General features: G+C 40.9%; 1 protein-coding gene across 2 annotated transcripts; it reads left to right on the top strand.

Annotated features, from left to right (window-relative positions):
- Positions 1 to 5436: 5436 nt before the first annotated feature.
- Positions 5437 to 7820, top strand: LOC108252942. 2 transcript variants are annotated; one of them, XM_026826870.1, is made up of 2 exons: positions 5437 to 6460; positions 6613 to 7820. In XM_026826870.1, the coding sequence occupies exons 1-2, from the start codon at positions 5963 to 5965 to the stop codon at positions 6838 to 6840; spliced, it is 726 nt and encodes a 241-aa protein (XP_026682671.1). In that variant the 5' UTR covers positions 5437 to 5962; the 3' UTR covers positions 6841 to 7820. The 2 variants fall into 2 exon arrangements, with proteins under 2 accessions (XP_026682671.1, XP_026682670.1); XM_026826869.1 differs by having other exon boundaries at positions 5437 to 6562; positions 6715 to 7820.
- The last annotated feature ends 6910 nt before the right edge of the window (positions 7821 to 14730 follow it).

Here is a 14730-nt window from a genome sequence, read left to right as displayed (position 1 = left end):
TTCTGTTACTTTCTATTCACAAAACAATGGAAATATCATTTCATCAGTAGATAGGGTAGACTGGGGGCACATTGGGACAGTGGGATAAGGAACTATTGGGCTCAAAACAGAGAGGAGCGGAGAGAATAGAGCATAGAGCATTTAGAGAGAAGCTATGCTCGAATAATGTACGATAGAGGGATAAGATGACTTTTTTTAAAAAAGAGGTTTGACAGAGGGAACTGTAACTGCTATGGTCTTATCGTCCCGAAATCGAAGAGAGAAGGAAGACGGGATAGGAGAAAGCCAGCCGTTCCGAGAACGAACATTATCCCATCAGGATAAAATCCACCCCGGGCGGGAATCGAACTCGCGGCCTAGCGTTTACAAGGCAGACGCACTACCAACTAAGCTAACGAGGCTGGCCTAAAAAATTGAAACAAGTTTCACTTTGGAAATAAAATTCTATTACTTTCTATTCACAAAACAATGGAATGGAATCAAGTTCAGTTCAATTTTTCAAGCTAAACGTTTAAGGGCCGAAATAATTACCTATACTTTTTAGTCACCAACCATAAAAGCGAATCCCACCTTTCAGGCTTTTTTGTAAGAAGGGTGAAGGGCCTTACCCTACTTGGGTTTTTTTTTTTTTTTTAACGGCAGACTATTGTTAAATGATTCTGCTCCCCGTTTTGCTTTTTACTGCAATTTTTTTTTTTTTTTTTTTACAAAACTTCGGAAAACTCAGCAGCACGCGATTTTCCAAATGGTCACCCATCCGGATACCGACCACGCGCAACGTTGCTTAACTTCAGTGAACCAACTGGTGTGTTCAACGTGCTTTCGACGCTGGCGGGCAATCGACGGCCATCGACTATGTGTGGACGCAGCTTTAATGACTCAAAAGTCAACTGTATACGGTCTGTAGGACATTTTGTAAATGTAGGTACATTTTGGTTCGTTCTTGCAGTTAAACCTGGAAAGAAAATGGTCGGAATGGAACCTATAAATAAGAATAATTGAATATTAGATTAATAAAATATTGAAATTTTAATACTCAAGTTGTAATGATCAAATACCGATAAAAAAGACGTAAACTTTGAAAATAATAATAATAATAATAAATATTATTGTCAAAAGAAAAATGTATGGAATATTATTAAAAGAATGTAAAAACATGGGTTTTATTTTTCAAAGTTTACCTATTTGGTCATCTTTGGTATTTGTCTCAACTTAATAAACTGTGTTCCGATTTTAAATTCAATTGTTTTTATTTGTCAGGTTATCAAATAGGTATTTTTTACAATATTATTCTCTCGATCTGTATTATATTATGAATTATTAAAAAAATATATATATCTTCTATTTATATTGTTGTAACTTATTCGACCATTGTTATTATCTTCATTCTCTTCTCAATCGTGTGTTTTTCAGCAGCTGTCAACATACAAGGTGTCCCCGGACACGAAAAGCAAAGCCAATAAGTATGTTTTTTTCAGCTTAACTCCATCCATACACAACAATGGCCCGTCCACCATACATTTTTACTTTCCTTATCCTATAGGAAGGAAAGTATTTTTTATTACTATCGTCCTCTTTGGTCCGCCTGGTAATCAGGAGGGAGTGGGTTCGATCCCAGCCGAGGTATGGAATTTTATCCTCATTTATTTGAGAATTTGACCACATAATAATAGAGCTCTAACCGTCGTATGTATGAAAGCCAAAGTTTAACTTAAGACGAACAATGTTGCCAATTTCATGTCATTTCTTGAAATAACTGGCTAGATTTCATGAAATTTGGCAAGATTTTCATTTCAAGTTAAACTAAAGTTTATCTTTAGACTTCATACATACGGCGGTAAGGGTTAGGTGGTAGAGAACGCCTAAGGCGTTAACCTCGCCTAGTGATTACCTTCCACTCAAGAGTCTATTATTATTACTATCGTAATAAGAAAGGAAGGACGGGCTAAAAGGCCACTCTGAGGATTAGGGACATGGGCAAACAGCCCCAAAAGATGGGTTAAGCTTTATTTATTTATTTATTTATTTTATTATTTTTTTTAAGAGGTTTGACAAGGGGAACTGTAACTGCTATGGTCTTATCGTCCCGAAATCGAAGAGAGAAGGAAGTCAGGATAGGAGAAAGCCAGCCGTTCCGAGAACGAACATGATAGTGCGTCTGCCTTGTAAGCGCTAGGCCGCGGGTTCGATTCCCGCCCGGGGCGGATTTTATCCTGATTGGATTACGTTCGTTCTCGGAACGGCTGGCTTTCTTCCTATCCTGTCTTCCTTCTCTCTTCGATTTCGGGACGATAAACCATAGCAGTTACAGTTCCCTCTGTCAAACCTCTTAAAAAAAAAAAAAGAAAACTAGATACAGTAGACTTGATTATTTCGAACTGTGAGGGAGACCAAAACTGAGGTGGAGAGTTAGATTTGAGAGAAAAGGAATCGAGAATTCAATTACATATTTCATTTTGAGAAGGAAGTATTAGATAGGAGGTTATGGATAAAGAAGGGTAACGCCGACCCCAAATGAGATTGAGGATGGGCTAGCTAGGAAGAAAAAGGAACTGCTGGTTTTGGGCCTAAACAAGAAGAACAGCTCATTCCGAGCCCCCTGGAAGGACCCGAAACAAATGACACCTAACCAGCCCCCCCCACCCCGGGGGGGGGGGGCTGGTTAGGTGTCATTTGTTTCGGGGCCTTCCAGGGGGCCCGGAATGAGCTGTTCTTCTTGTTTAGGCCCAAAACCAGCAGTTCCTTTTTCTTCCTAGCTAGCCTTTCCTCAATCTCATTTGGGGTCGGCGTTACCCTTCTTTATCCATAACCTCCTATCTAATACTTCCTTCTCAAAATGAAAATGGAATTGAATTCTCCATTCCTTTTCTCTCAAATCTAACTCTCCACCTCAGTTTTGGTCTCCCTCTCAGTTCCCAATTCAACTAAAATACCTAGTATTCTTTTTTTTTTTTTAAGAGGTTTGACAGAGGGAACTGTAACTGCTATGGTCTTATCGTCCCGAAATCGAAGAGAGAAGGAAGACAGGATAGGAAGAAAGCCAGCCGTTCCGAGAACGAACATTATCCCATCAGGATAAAATCCGCCCCGGGCGGAAATCGAACCCACGGCCTAGCGCTTACAAGGCAGACGCACTACCAACTAAGCTAACTAGGCTGGCCCTGTATCTTCTTTCATGAAAAATAAAATAATAAAAATGACAGTCAGACAGAATTCGTTGTTCCTGATGACGGACCACTGAAGTTGAGCAACTTTGTGCGTGGTTGGTATCTGAACGGGTGACCGTCCGCGACTCTGACATGAGATTGTATGGCTATAAAGATAAAGGCGTAAAGCGATATCTTAGCACATAAACTACAACACTGTTATATCGATAAGAAAACTAATCTCCAGCCTATACAAAGTAAGATACAATACAGGGTCCGCCTAAAGCTTGCTTCACACGCTGAAATTACCGTAAGAAAAATATCGAGACCTCTCTCGAAGAAAAAAAAATATAGGTTTTGATAGAGGGAACTGTAACTGCTAAGATCTTATATCGTCCCAAAAATCGAAAAGGGAAGAAAGCTGAAAGACAGTATAGGAAAAAGCCAGCCGCCATTGCTGGCATCATCAGTGTAAACTGTAAAAAATTGCACATAAGAAAAAGAAAACTAACAAAAAAGGGGAACAAATTGACAAATTGACCAGATCAGTAATTTTTTTTTTAAATTTAATAAAAACCCCTCCCCCAACTGTGAAGAGTAAAAGTTATTGTGTTCTTCTTTTCAAGAATAGAATATGCCTTTGTTTATCCTGCTGGGATAGGACTGAAAAGTCCCCCCCCCCGCAGTCTGGATAAATCCTTCTATGGGGACAGACAGACTGACAGACAGACGACACCGAAGCGAATACAATAGCCCGTCCATTATACCTTTGTTTATTACTATCGTAATAATAAAGGAAGGACGGGCTAAAAATATGAATTCTTTGAGGTAAAGCAGAGCTTTTTCAGAACTTTTTGGGGATACCACAGCATTACTAAGTGCCTCTTTCACTAATAATCTACTCGTATCATCAATCTTGTTACACTGGTAATGCCGCCACTGGTCGCTACTCGATTAAACTAGCAACTCAATTGTCCTCACGTGCACCCCGAACTACAAACATAGAGTCGAAAAACTCCGACCCCGCCGGGAATCGAACCCGGGACCTCAGGCGTGCAAGCCTAGTGTGATACCAGCGGCGATAGCACGTTGAATGCACCAGTTCCCCCACGGATCACTGAAGTTAAGCAAACGTTACGCGTGGTTAGTACTTGGATGGTGACCATCTGGGGAATCTGGGTTTCGGAGGTAATCACTAATCATACTTGCCTAAAGTAGGGTACTCCTATCATGGAACACCAGGCTTTGGCTCTGTCCACTACTCTGCCATCAGCTTGAGTAGCCTGGTCTACTAGTAATATACCTGAAATTAGATAATACGGGTATGTCTAGCCGTCAAGATTATGTACTTGACAGAGGGAACTGTAACTGCTAGGGTCTCATCGTCCCGAAAGCAAAGAGAGAAGGACAGACATGGAAAAAAGTGCCAAAAACGAACAGAGAAAGAAGACAGGATAGGAGAAAGCCAGTCCTTCCGAGAACGAACCTTATACCTTCAAGATAAAATCCACCCCGGGCGGGAATCGAACCCGCGGCCTTACAAGGCAGACGCGCTACCAAACAAGCTAACTAGGCTGGTTATGTACTTGAGAAAGGAGAACTTCATCAGGTGATGCGAGTACATAATAGCGCTACCTGGAAGGGACTGACATGAAACACTGAATCTATTATGCCAGCTCTTACCGCAGAGAGTTTTTACTAAATCCATAATCCAGAGTTTAAGAAATACTGGCCTGGAGAGGAATTCGTCCAAGGTTCCGAAAGAAAAATACGACCAATCTCATTTTAAAGACCAAATTCCAGTCTAGTTAGCTTGGAGGGTAGTGCGACTGCCTTGTAAGCGCTAGGTTGCGGGTCCGATGTCCGCACGGGGCGGACTTTATCCGAACAGATAAGGTTCGTTCTCGGAACGGCTTGCTTTTTCCTATCCTGTCGTCTTTCTCTTCGCTTTCAGGACGATAAGACCTTAGCAGTTACAGATCCCTCTATCAAACCTCTAAAAAAATTTTTAAAAAAAAATAGCTAAAAAAAGTCCAGATTATATGCTGTGAGTTCATAATAATAAGAGTATACGAGGAAAGACAAGAAGACTCATTGGGACTGATTCATAGCAGGGATCATAGCCTTGATCTCGTACAATTATATTCTAACATGTCTTACGCAATTCAAATCATCAAATGCAATAGGAATTAGGATGAGTCAAACGATATGGAGCTGTTTTGAAAAACAGGGGAATACCAAACTTATCCAGATAAGTTCTGGACCAGTAAATAAGACTCATTGGGACTGATTCATAGCAGGGATCATAGCCTTGATCTCGTACAATTATATTCTAACATGTCTTACGCAATTCAAATCATTAAATGCAATAGGAATTAGGATGAGTCAAACGATATGGAGCTGTTTGGAAAAACAGGGGAATACCAAACTTATCCAGACAAGTTCTGGACCAGTGAGCGAGAAAATAACTAAATGATTCTTTGATCGGTCAGGGTTTCAAGTCGTGGCCACCCGGCAAACTCACTTCACCCAGTCTGACTGGGACCGGGAATAGTCAGCAGCATGCGATTTGTGCCCAGAAGGTCACTGCTTTGCTTTCCATGTCCGTGAGACGGTCACTGCCTTGTTCAGATACATACCAACGACATGCAACGTTACTTAACTGCACTCATCTATCCGGAACTGGTGCATACTGCATAGTGTTGCATCTAACTAATGCCCCTAGCTAATGGCCATTCGTTTTATTTCCCATTTCAGAGCTGTTCAACACAAAGTTAGACCCGGGCGGGGGCCTGCTCCTCAACTCTGACTTCTTCATGTACAATCAGCCCCGCCACCTAGCATCCCTCATAGGCACCGGCACAGACCCCGTGCATCCCAGCCCCGCCCCAAAACACAAGCCACCCTCCCGAGCCACCACCGTCAGCGACAAGACACGCGCCACGCTCAAGTCGGATCACCCGAAGGCGAAGTCCGATACGAAGAAAGCCGAGAAATCGGACACGAAGAAGCCCGAACTCCGGAAACCGGAAAAGGCAAAACCCGATCCGAAGAACCGCCAACCTAAACGTCGCGAAGATGTAAAACTTCTTGAGCCGCCGGGCGGTATGAGTCCGGAACTGTTCGCCTTGCTTCAACAGTACCATGCGTGGACTCGGCCGGACGATGAGCGGCAGTCGGAAGGTCCCGGGACGGAAAAATCGGGCGGGTTCCGGATGGCCATCTTTCCCCGACACCGCTCCGCGGACGATGTGATTCAACCGATTCGGAAATCGGACGAATCCCTGGAGGATATCTCGAGGAATGTGCAGAAGATTGAACGGAAACCGGACGGCGAGAAAGGGGCGAAAGATCGGCTGAAAACGCTTCAGGAGTCCGTGGATGCGATTCTGCAGGATATGATTGGACGAGAGGACTTCGGAAATCGGACGAATCCCTGGAGGATATCTCGAGGAATGTGCAGAAGATTGAACGGAAACCGGACGGCGAGAAAGGGGCGAAAGACCGGCTGAAATCGCTTCAGGAGTCCGTGGATGCGATTCTGCAGGATATGATTGGACGAGAGGATGAAGGCTCGGAACCAATCAGAACCAACACGACTAACCAGGGATCTGAGAATGACGGTAAGAAAACTTTGAACTTTCGTCTGATAGGCTGCGGGTTCGATTTCCGCCCGGGGCGTATATTATCCTGAACGGATAATGGAGAGGCTAATACGGCTGGCTTTCTCCTATCCTGTCTTCTCTTAGATTTCGGGACGATAAGACCTTCCCTGTGAAGAGTACAAGTTACTCGTGTTCTTCTTTTCATGATGAATCTTCACAAAGTTACGTCAGAATCTCAGAATTTATCAGTAGGTTTAGATAATAGTGTTTTGTCGCATTTTGAGTTGGAGCATTTTACCAGCAGCTCTGCGACTTGTGGTAAGGCTGAGGAAATTCTGAATAGGTTGATATTGGTACCAGTATGTACCATGATATGTGCTATGTACCATCTACTTCACAGGTATTATGTAACATTCGCATGTGCCATCGAGCCAATATATTTATATTATGTTAGGTATAATGCATATTTGTATTATGTATAGGTACTAAGTACCATTATATTCTGTAGCATGAGCCCAATATCCGGTGTGATAGAATGCATTGTGAATAATCTAGTATCGATATATACCCTATCTGCAGGTATCCTCTCTCTATCGATCGATATGTATAGGTAATTATGTGCTTATGAATGTATCACTGTATTATCCTCTTGCTACAGGTAAGAGTATCTTCATATCTAAGTCCATTTGTTGGAAACGTCGTCAATATCAACAGATCAACACTATTTCCACGAAATATACAACTAGCTTGGAAAAGAGCTAGGGCTCAGGATTTGAAACAGAGACCAAATTCTTTGAAAAACTCTCAGCTAGCTGGTTTAGCTCTTCTCCCACAGCTATATGCTACAGTGACATTTGAACGTCCGGCTCGAGGCCACTCACACTCAGACGATCTGACAGACCCAGGTCAGAATAAGCTTCTTCCGACATAAACGTTCAGACGTTCTGATCGTCAGACGTTCTGAGCGTCTGTGACCGGCATAAGCACGTTCCCCTCTAAATCAAGAGACCATTACAGATTGTCAATAATGACTAAATAAGTAATAACCCTATAACAGCTAGGGAGTTCGGTTATCAGTAGTTATACTGTTATGAGAGTTCAGCCATTAACATCTGAATGACCCATTAATCTTACAGATTGTCAATAATGACTAAATAAGTAATAACCCTATAACAGCTAGGGAGTTCGGTTATCAGTAGTTATACTGTTATGAGAGTTAAGCCATTAACATCTGAATGACCCATTAATGGTTCTATTATAGTCAAGGTAGGCCATTAACGACCCATTAAACTCGTTAGCCAGCGGCGATAGCAGGTTGAATACACTAGTTCCTGATGGATCACTGAAGCACCGTTGCGCTTGGTTGGTATCCGGATTTATTATCGGAAAAGACTCCTTTAAAATGACCCATTAATGGTTCTATTATAGTCAAGGTAGGCCATTAACGACCCATTAAACTCGTTAGCCAGCGGCGATAGCAGGTTGAATAACACTAGTTCCTGATGGATCACTGAAGCAACGTTGCGCTTGGTTGGTATCCGGATTTATTATCGGAAAAGACTCCGTTAAAACCTGCCTCGGTGATGTAGTGGTCAAGACGCTCGCCTGGTAAACAGGAGGGCGTGGGTTCGATCCCATCCCAGGGTATGAAATTTTATCCTAATTTATTTGAGAATTTGGTCACATAATAATGGAGCTGCAAGGGTTAGGTGGTAGAGAACGCCTCTGGCATTAACCTCACCAAGTGGTTACCTTCCACTCATGAGTCCATTATTATTATTATCATCGGGATGTGGGTGATCATCTGGACAATCGCGTGCTGTCTTTTCCCGGCCCCACTTAGGCTGGAGGAGGTTAATGTGAGGCGAATAGTTTGTCGCCGAAGGAAGGCTAAAACTACCAGGAGGGCGTGGGTTCGATCCCACGCCCTCCTGTATACAAGAAAATAAATAAATAAATAAATAAAAATCCCAGCCGAGGTATGGAATTTTATCCTCATTTATTTGAGAATTTGATCACATAATAATGGAGCTGCAAGGGTTAGGTGGTTGAGAACGCCTCCGGCATTAACCTCGCCAAGTGGTTACCTTCCACTCATGTGTCCATTATTACTATTATCGGGATGGCCCATCCCGGATGGGTGATCATCTGGACAATCGCGTGCTGTCTTTTCCCGGCCCCACTTAGGCTGGATGAGGTTAATGTGAGGCGAATAGTTTGTCGCCGACGCCGAATGAAGGCTAAAACTACTGTCAGGCCATCACGAGGCATGCAAACTACCCTTGTTCGATCAGTCAGAACTTTATAACAACCTTGGTACTTGGTACCTTATATTCTTCTTCGCCTTTTCCCATGTATACAGACGGGGTCGGCGTTTTTCGTCAGCCTCTCAATCAGCCCTACCTAGGATTACTGTTACTAGGGTGATTGCTTTGGGCTGAAATTTGGATTTGGCTACAAATTTTACGAGTGGATGCCCTTCGCACTCAACCTTTGCTATTGATTTCTTGAGCAAGGGAAATTCAGGCTGGTATACTACTATACTCCCTGTTTAAAGTCCTTGTTACTAGGGTGATTGCTTTGGGCTGACATTTGGTTTTGGCTACAAATTTTACGAGTGGATGCCCTTCGCACGCAACCTTTGCTATTATTTTCTCGAGCAAGGGAAATTCAGGCTGGTATACTACTATTATACTCCCTGTTTAAAGTCCCCCAGCCAGACTAACCTTGGCACTTCATATGAGTAAATATTCACATTAACACAGAAGCTTCAGCTCTGCATCCTTATCAAGACATGATTGCAAGCTTGGTAGCTTGTACACTCTACAGTTTTACAGTTATGTCTCATGGTCTGCAATTACTATTCGGACTGGTTTTGGATTGCCCCTGGTATAGGAGATATGGTGTACCTAGTGCCTACGTGATATGGTGCATACAGACATGATTGCAAGCTTGGTAGCTTGTACACTCTACAGTTTAACAGTTATGTCTCATGGTCTGCAATTACTATTCGGACTGGTTTTGAATTGCCCCTGGTATAGGAGATATGGTGTACCTAGTGCCTACGTGATATGGTGCATATTCTGTGTTAGCGAGATTTTTTTTTATATTCAAGTAAGTAGGTTACCTATTTATAGGTTTTATGAAATAACAAAACGAACCAACCTCAGTTGCTCATCAGGTTTATAGAAAAAGCTCGCGCCCCCCTGATTTGTCTCCACGCCCCCCAGTTTGGGAACCTCTGTTCTACTGTATCTTCTTTCATGAAAAATAAAATAGTATAAAAATGACAGTCAGACAGAATTCGTTGTTCCTGACGGACCACTGAAGTTGAGCAACGTTGTGCGTGGTTGGTATCTGAACGGGTGACCGTCCGCGACTCTGACATGAGATTGTATGGCTATAAAGATAAAGGCATAAAGCGATATCTTGGCACATAAACTACAACACTGTTATATCGATAAGAAAACTAATCTCCAGCCTATACAAAGTAAGATACAATACAGATTACAGGGTCCGCCTAAAGCTTGCTTCACACGCTGAAATTACCGTAAGAAAAATATCGAGACCTCTCTCGAAGAAAAAATAAGGGTAATAGAAAGTAAAAATATAGGTTTTGATAGAGGGAACTGTAGGTAACTGCTAAGATCTTATATCGTTCCAAAAATCGAAGAGGGAAGAAAGCTGAAAGACAGTATAGGAAAAAGCCAGCATGCTACGACACAGACCACAAGCGTCCAATGTAGCAGTTGTTTCATCGCTACGAAATAAAAACAGCGGTGAAACACTCATCTTTTAAAAGTTAAAAAAAAAAATAAAAAAAAATAGGTAGATATAAAATGTACAAATCAATAAATTGATTTTTAGTCCGTCCTTCCTTTATTATTACTAATAATAAAAGGTATAGGGGACGGACTATTGTATTTTGCTACGTTCTGGCTAATCCCTTCTCTTCTATTACAGGGAAACCTCATACTCATTTTAACTTCTTGGAAAAACCTCCCTGACCCTTTATGAAACGTACTTCAGTACCCACAACCTTCTTATCTTATCAACCTAATGATTCACGATTTAACGATTTAGTCTAAAGGTGAATGAATTTCACACGTATAGGTACTCTAGAAACTATGTAGAAATAATGGTGTTAACAGTTGTAAAAAATAAATATTAACCATGTCGAAATAGATTGGTAAACAGATTTCTAGACATAAGTCGTACTGTTGTATTTTCCGCTAGGAATTTTTACTTTCCTTATCCCTATAGGAAGAGGAAGGAAAGTAATGTAATCGGGTCAAATTTCGATGGTCAGTTTTTAGTGTCAAAACACGTTTTGAGGTCCCTAAAGCCTAAATCCAAAGTTTCAGCCATTGGTCCGTGTGTGTGTGTCTGTCTGTAAACAAAATATCTCGAGAACGGTAAGAGCTAGAGACTTGAAATTTGGTATGTAGCTGTCAAATGTGACAAGGATGCGACACGAAACTTTTGGTTAAGACCGGTGCAACGGTTGGCAGCATTTTACCGCTTTTTGGCGGTTTTCGGTGCAATTTAACAATATCTCGGGAACGGTATAAGCTAAAGACTTAAAATTTGGTATGTAGTTCACAAATGTGACAAAGATGCAACACAAAACGTTGGTTGAGATGGTTGCTGCGCTTGGCGGTATTTTGACAGCTTTTGGACAGATTTCGACCGTTTAAACCATTTCTGTAGCAAGGGAAATTTCAGGCTGTTTAAGGTCCCCCAGTCAGCCTAGTTAGCTTAGTTGGTAGTGCGTCTGCCTTGTAAGCGCTAGGCCGCGGGTTCGATTCCCGCCCGGGGCGGATTTTATCCTGATGGGATAATGTTCGTTCTCGGAACGGCTGGGTTTCTCCTATCCTGTCTTCCTTCTCTCTTCGATTTCGGGACGATAAGACCCTAGCAGTTACAGTTCCCTCTGTCAAACCTCTTAAAAACAAAAGATTAAAAGTTAATCGCAGTTTAAATCTCCAAGTGTGGCTTCTGGCCATAAAAGTTCCAACACTGATAATACTGATATTTTCGACTTTTTCCCGATTTTGAAAATTTGTACCGATTCCAAATTTTCATTCGAAGATCGTACTGGGTCCCTCATAAATAAGTCCTTATAATGCAATAGGAAAAAAATCTCCATCAAGGTAGGATGTCCATTGTCTATTTGTCCAACCCGGGACCATACTGTATAATTATCTAGTAACCTGAGCTCTGCTCTGAGAAGGTAAAAGAAGTTTGGTATCCAACAGAGTTGAATCAACTGGAGGTTCTCTGAACACTCTCAGCCTCAGCATATTCTGAGTTCTGAGTTTCAGTTAACATTAGCAATTTATCATCAACGTTTACACGTCAAACTATACACGCGGTGCTCGCTACTTTCGGATTTAGTACGGAGTGACTTTATTATTTAAAGAAAAGAAAAAAATAAATTTAATAAATTCTCTTTGAAAAACCTACGTGAAAAAGGATTTACAAAGAAAAATTAAGGAAAAATATCCTCGCCAACATTTAACAAAAGAGAAGAAATACGCAGTGTTAGTTTTAAATAGCAATTTTAAAATATAAAATTTAGAATCGTTTTAAAAAATTCAACAGGTGTTCTTTTTGCTGTTCAACCATTTTTTTGTACTTTTTTTTTTAAATTGTGAATTGTGATTGAAGTTTTTAATAAAGGAATCTTTTTAAAAGTGTGATTGTGAGAAGATACTTATTTAAAAGTTGATTGAACAGATCTTCATAGGTACAGGTTGTTCATTTTTGTACAAATGAAAAGAATCATTTAAAATAAGATTGACTTAAAAGACCGTCCATTCAATATTGTTTAACAGTAAAAAAAAAAAAAATAAAAAAATAAAAAATAAAAAATTTATTTAGAATTGTGTTAAATAATAGAGCATTCAAAATATTAGTTAAACAACTAAATAGTTCAGAATTGTGTTAAATAATAGTCAAATCAGCAAGTTAACAGTTTGACCATTGAGTTTATTTAAAATCGTGTTAAATAATAGTTCACATTAGTTAACAGTTAAACAACTATACTTAAATCACGTTAAACTAAAATCAGCAAGTTAACAGTTTGACCATTGAGTTTATTTAAAATCGTGTTAAATAATAGTTCACATTAGTTAACAGTTAAACAACTATAAATCACGTTAAACTAGTTAAATGACGCAATGGGCGCGAAAATGCTAAGTGCAAGTATGTTGGTTTTGAAGTACACTGTTGGCGTTTTGGTGTTAGTGAGCTTTTGTGTCCAAACAGTACAAAATGTACCCGTCATCAAGATGCATTCCCGTGAGTTGAATCTTATCTGAGGGGGACTATGAAAAAAGGGCAATTTTAAAAATAAAATACAGATGGCCCTTCTTTGATTGACTCCCTCTATAAAAAAAAAGCTGCAAGAAGGAGCTGTAAAAACAGAGGTCTTCAGTACTGGGTGCCACAAGTTTAGGATGGAAGAACTCTATTATTGGGTTACTTCCCCTGAGTTACTGCCAGTTTTTTTCTCAGTGATATGATAAGCTAAATCAACAGAGGGCAAATTTAACCAATTTGAGTCATTATTGAAGTCAAATGTGTATTTGATTTTTGAAAAAGCAAATGCTATAGCTGTAAAAACAGAGGTCTTATCGTCCTGAACGTGAAGGGAGAAGGAAGACAGGATAGGAGTAAACCAGCCGTTCCGAGAACGAACCTTATCTGTTTCGGATAAAATCCGGCCGGGCGGAAGTCGAACCCGCGACCTGCCGCTTACAAGCAATCAAATGCTGTAGACGTATTAAATTTACTGTGTTTTCCTTTCGGAGGCGATTTCCCCACTTCCAGATGGCGGATTTCCCATTCTTGAGTAGGTACAGGCGCTAACTGTTCTCCATATCCTCAAGTATTGCACCAAATATCAGTCCCTCAGGTGTCCTGACGATCTCCATACTTGCCTTTCGAATGATATCACCTCTGTTCTTATGTTTGTAAACAGAGCAAATATTAAACTTTAAATAATAATCATAGTGTATATATAACATGTTAATTATTGTATGTTGGCACACTGTTTCTAAATACGTTTTTACTTCTATTGTTCTAATTATTATCAGTAACCAGACCCACCACAGCCTATAGGTCTGCTGAGATATAGCTTGCTCTCATGGGGGGTTAGGGGGTCCCCCGGGAGGTCTGTCTGCCTAGGGACTGCTTAACATTCGCGAGACTCCCGGAACGGTAAAACACATTTAAACGATTTACACTTATCACGTACAAAGAATATTAGGGGCAAGACAGGATAGGAGACAGCCAGCCGTTCAGAGAACGAACTTTGTTTTTACTTCTATTGTTCTAATTATTATCAGTAACCAGACCCACCACAGCCTATAGGTCTGCTGAGATATAGCTTGCTCTCATGGGGGATTAGGGGGTCCCCGGGAGGTCTGTCTACCTAGGGAGCTAGGGACTGCTTAACATTCGCGAGACTCCCGGAACGGTAAAACACATTTACAGATATACACTTATTACGTATACAAAGAATATTAGGGGCAAGACAGGATAGGAGACAGCCAGCCGTATTCTATTCTTTTTTTTAAAAAGAGTTTGACAGAGGGAACTGTAACTGCTATATGGTCTTATCGTCCCGAAATCGAAGAGAGAAGGAAGACAGGATAGGAGACAGCCAGGCGTTCAGAGAACGAACTTTATTTGTGTGTGGGGGGGGGGGGAGGGGAAGCAACGTGACGGGTTCGCCCTATTAATTAATATAAGAATATACTCCAATTCCAATAGGTATAGTCATAGTCATTATCCATTATCATTAAGCCATAAGGTATGATGAGTTAACTTAAGAGAGAGCAAATTTAACCAATTTGAGTCATTATTACTCAAATATTCACTGAGAAAAAAAAAAAATGGTGACAGGGTGCCACAAGTTTAGGATGGATGAACTCTATTATTGAGTTACTTCCTCTGAGTTACTGCTAGTTTTT

Source organism: Diaphorina citri, unplaced genomic scaffold (genome assembly GCF_000475195.1).
Source record: "Diaphorina citri unplaced genomic scaffold, Diaci psyllid genome assembly version 1.1 scaffold1019, whole genome shotgun sequence".
NCBI classification, from domain to species: Eukaryota; Metazoa; Arthropoda; class Insecta; order Hemiptera; family Psyllidae; genus Diaphorina; species Diaphorina citri.
Note: the sequence above shows the minus strand (reverse complement) of the source record. Positions and strands in the feature narration are given on the sequence as shown.

What these genes read in the sequence shown, in the direction of transcription:
- LOC108252942 (XM_026826870.1), top strand. Translation starts at nt 5,963, where the DNA reads ATGTACAATCAGCCCCGCCACCTAGCATCCCTCATAGGCACCGGCACA. An exon ending in TCTCGAGGAATGTGCAGAAG is followed by an intron (nt 6,461 to 6,612) that starts ATTGAACGGAAA and finishes AATGTGCAGAAG; the next exon opens with ATTGAACGGAAACCGGACGG.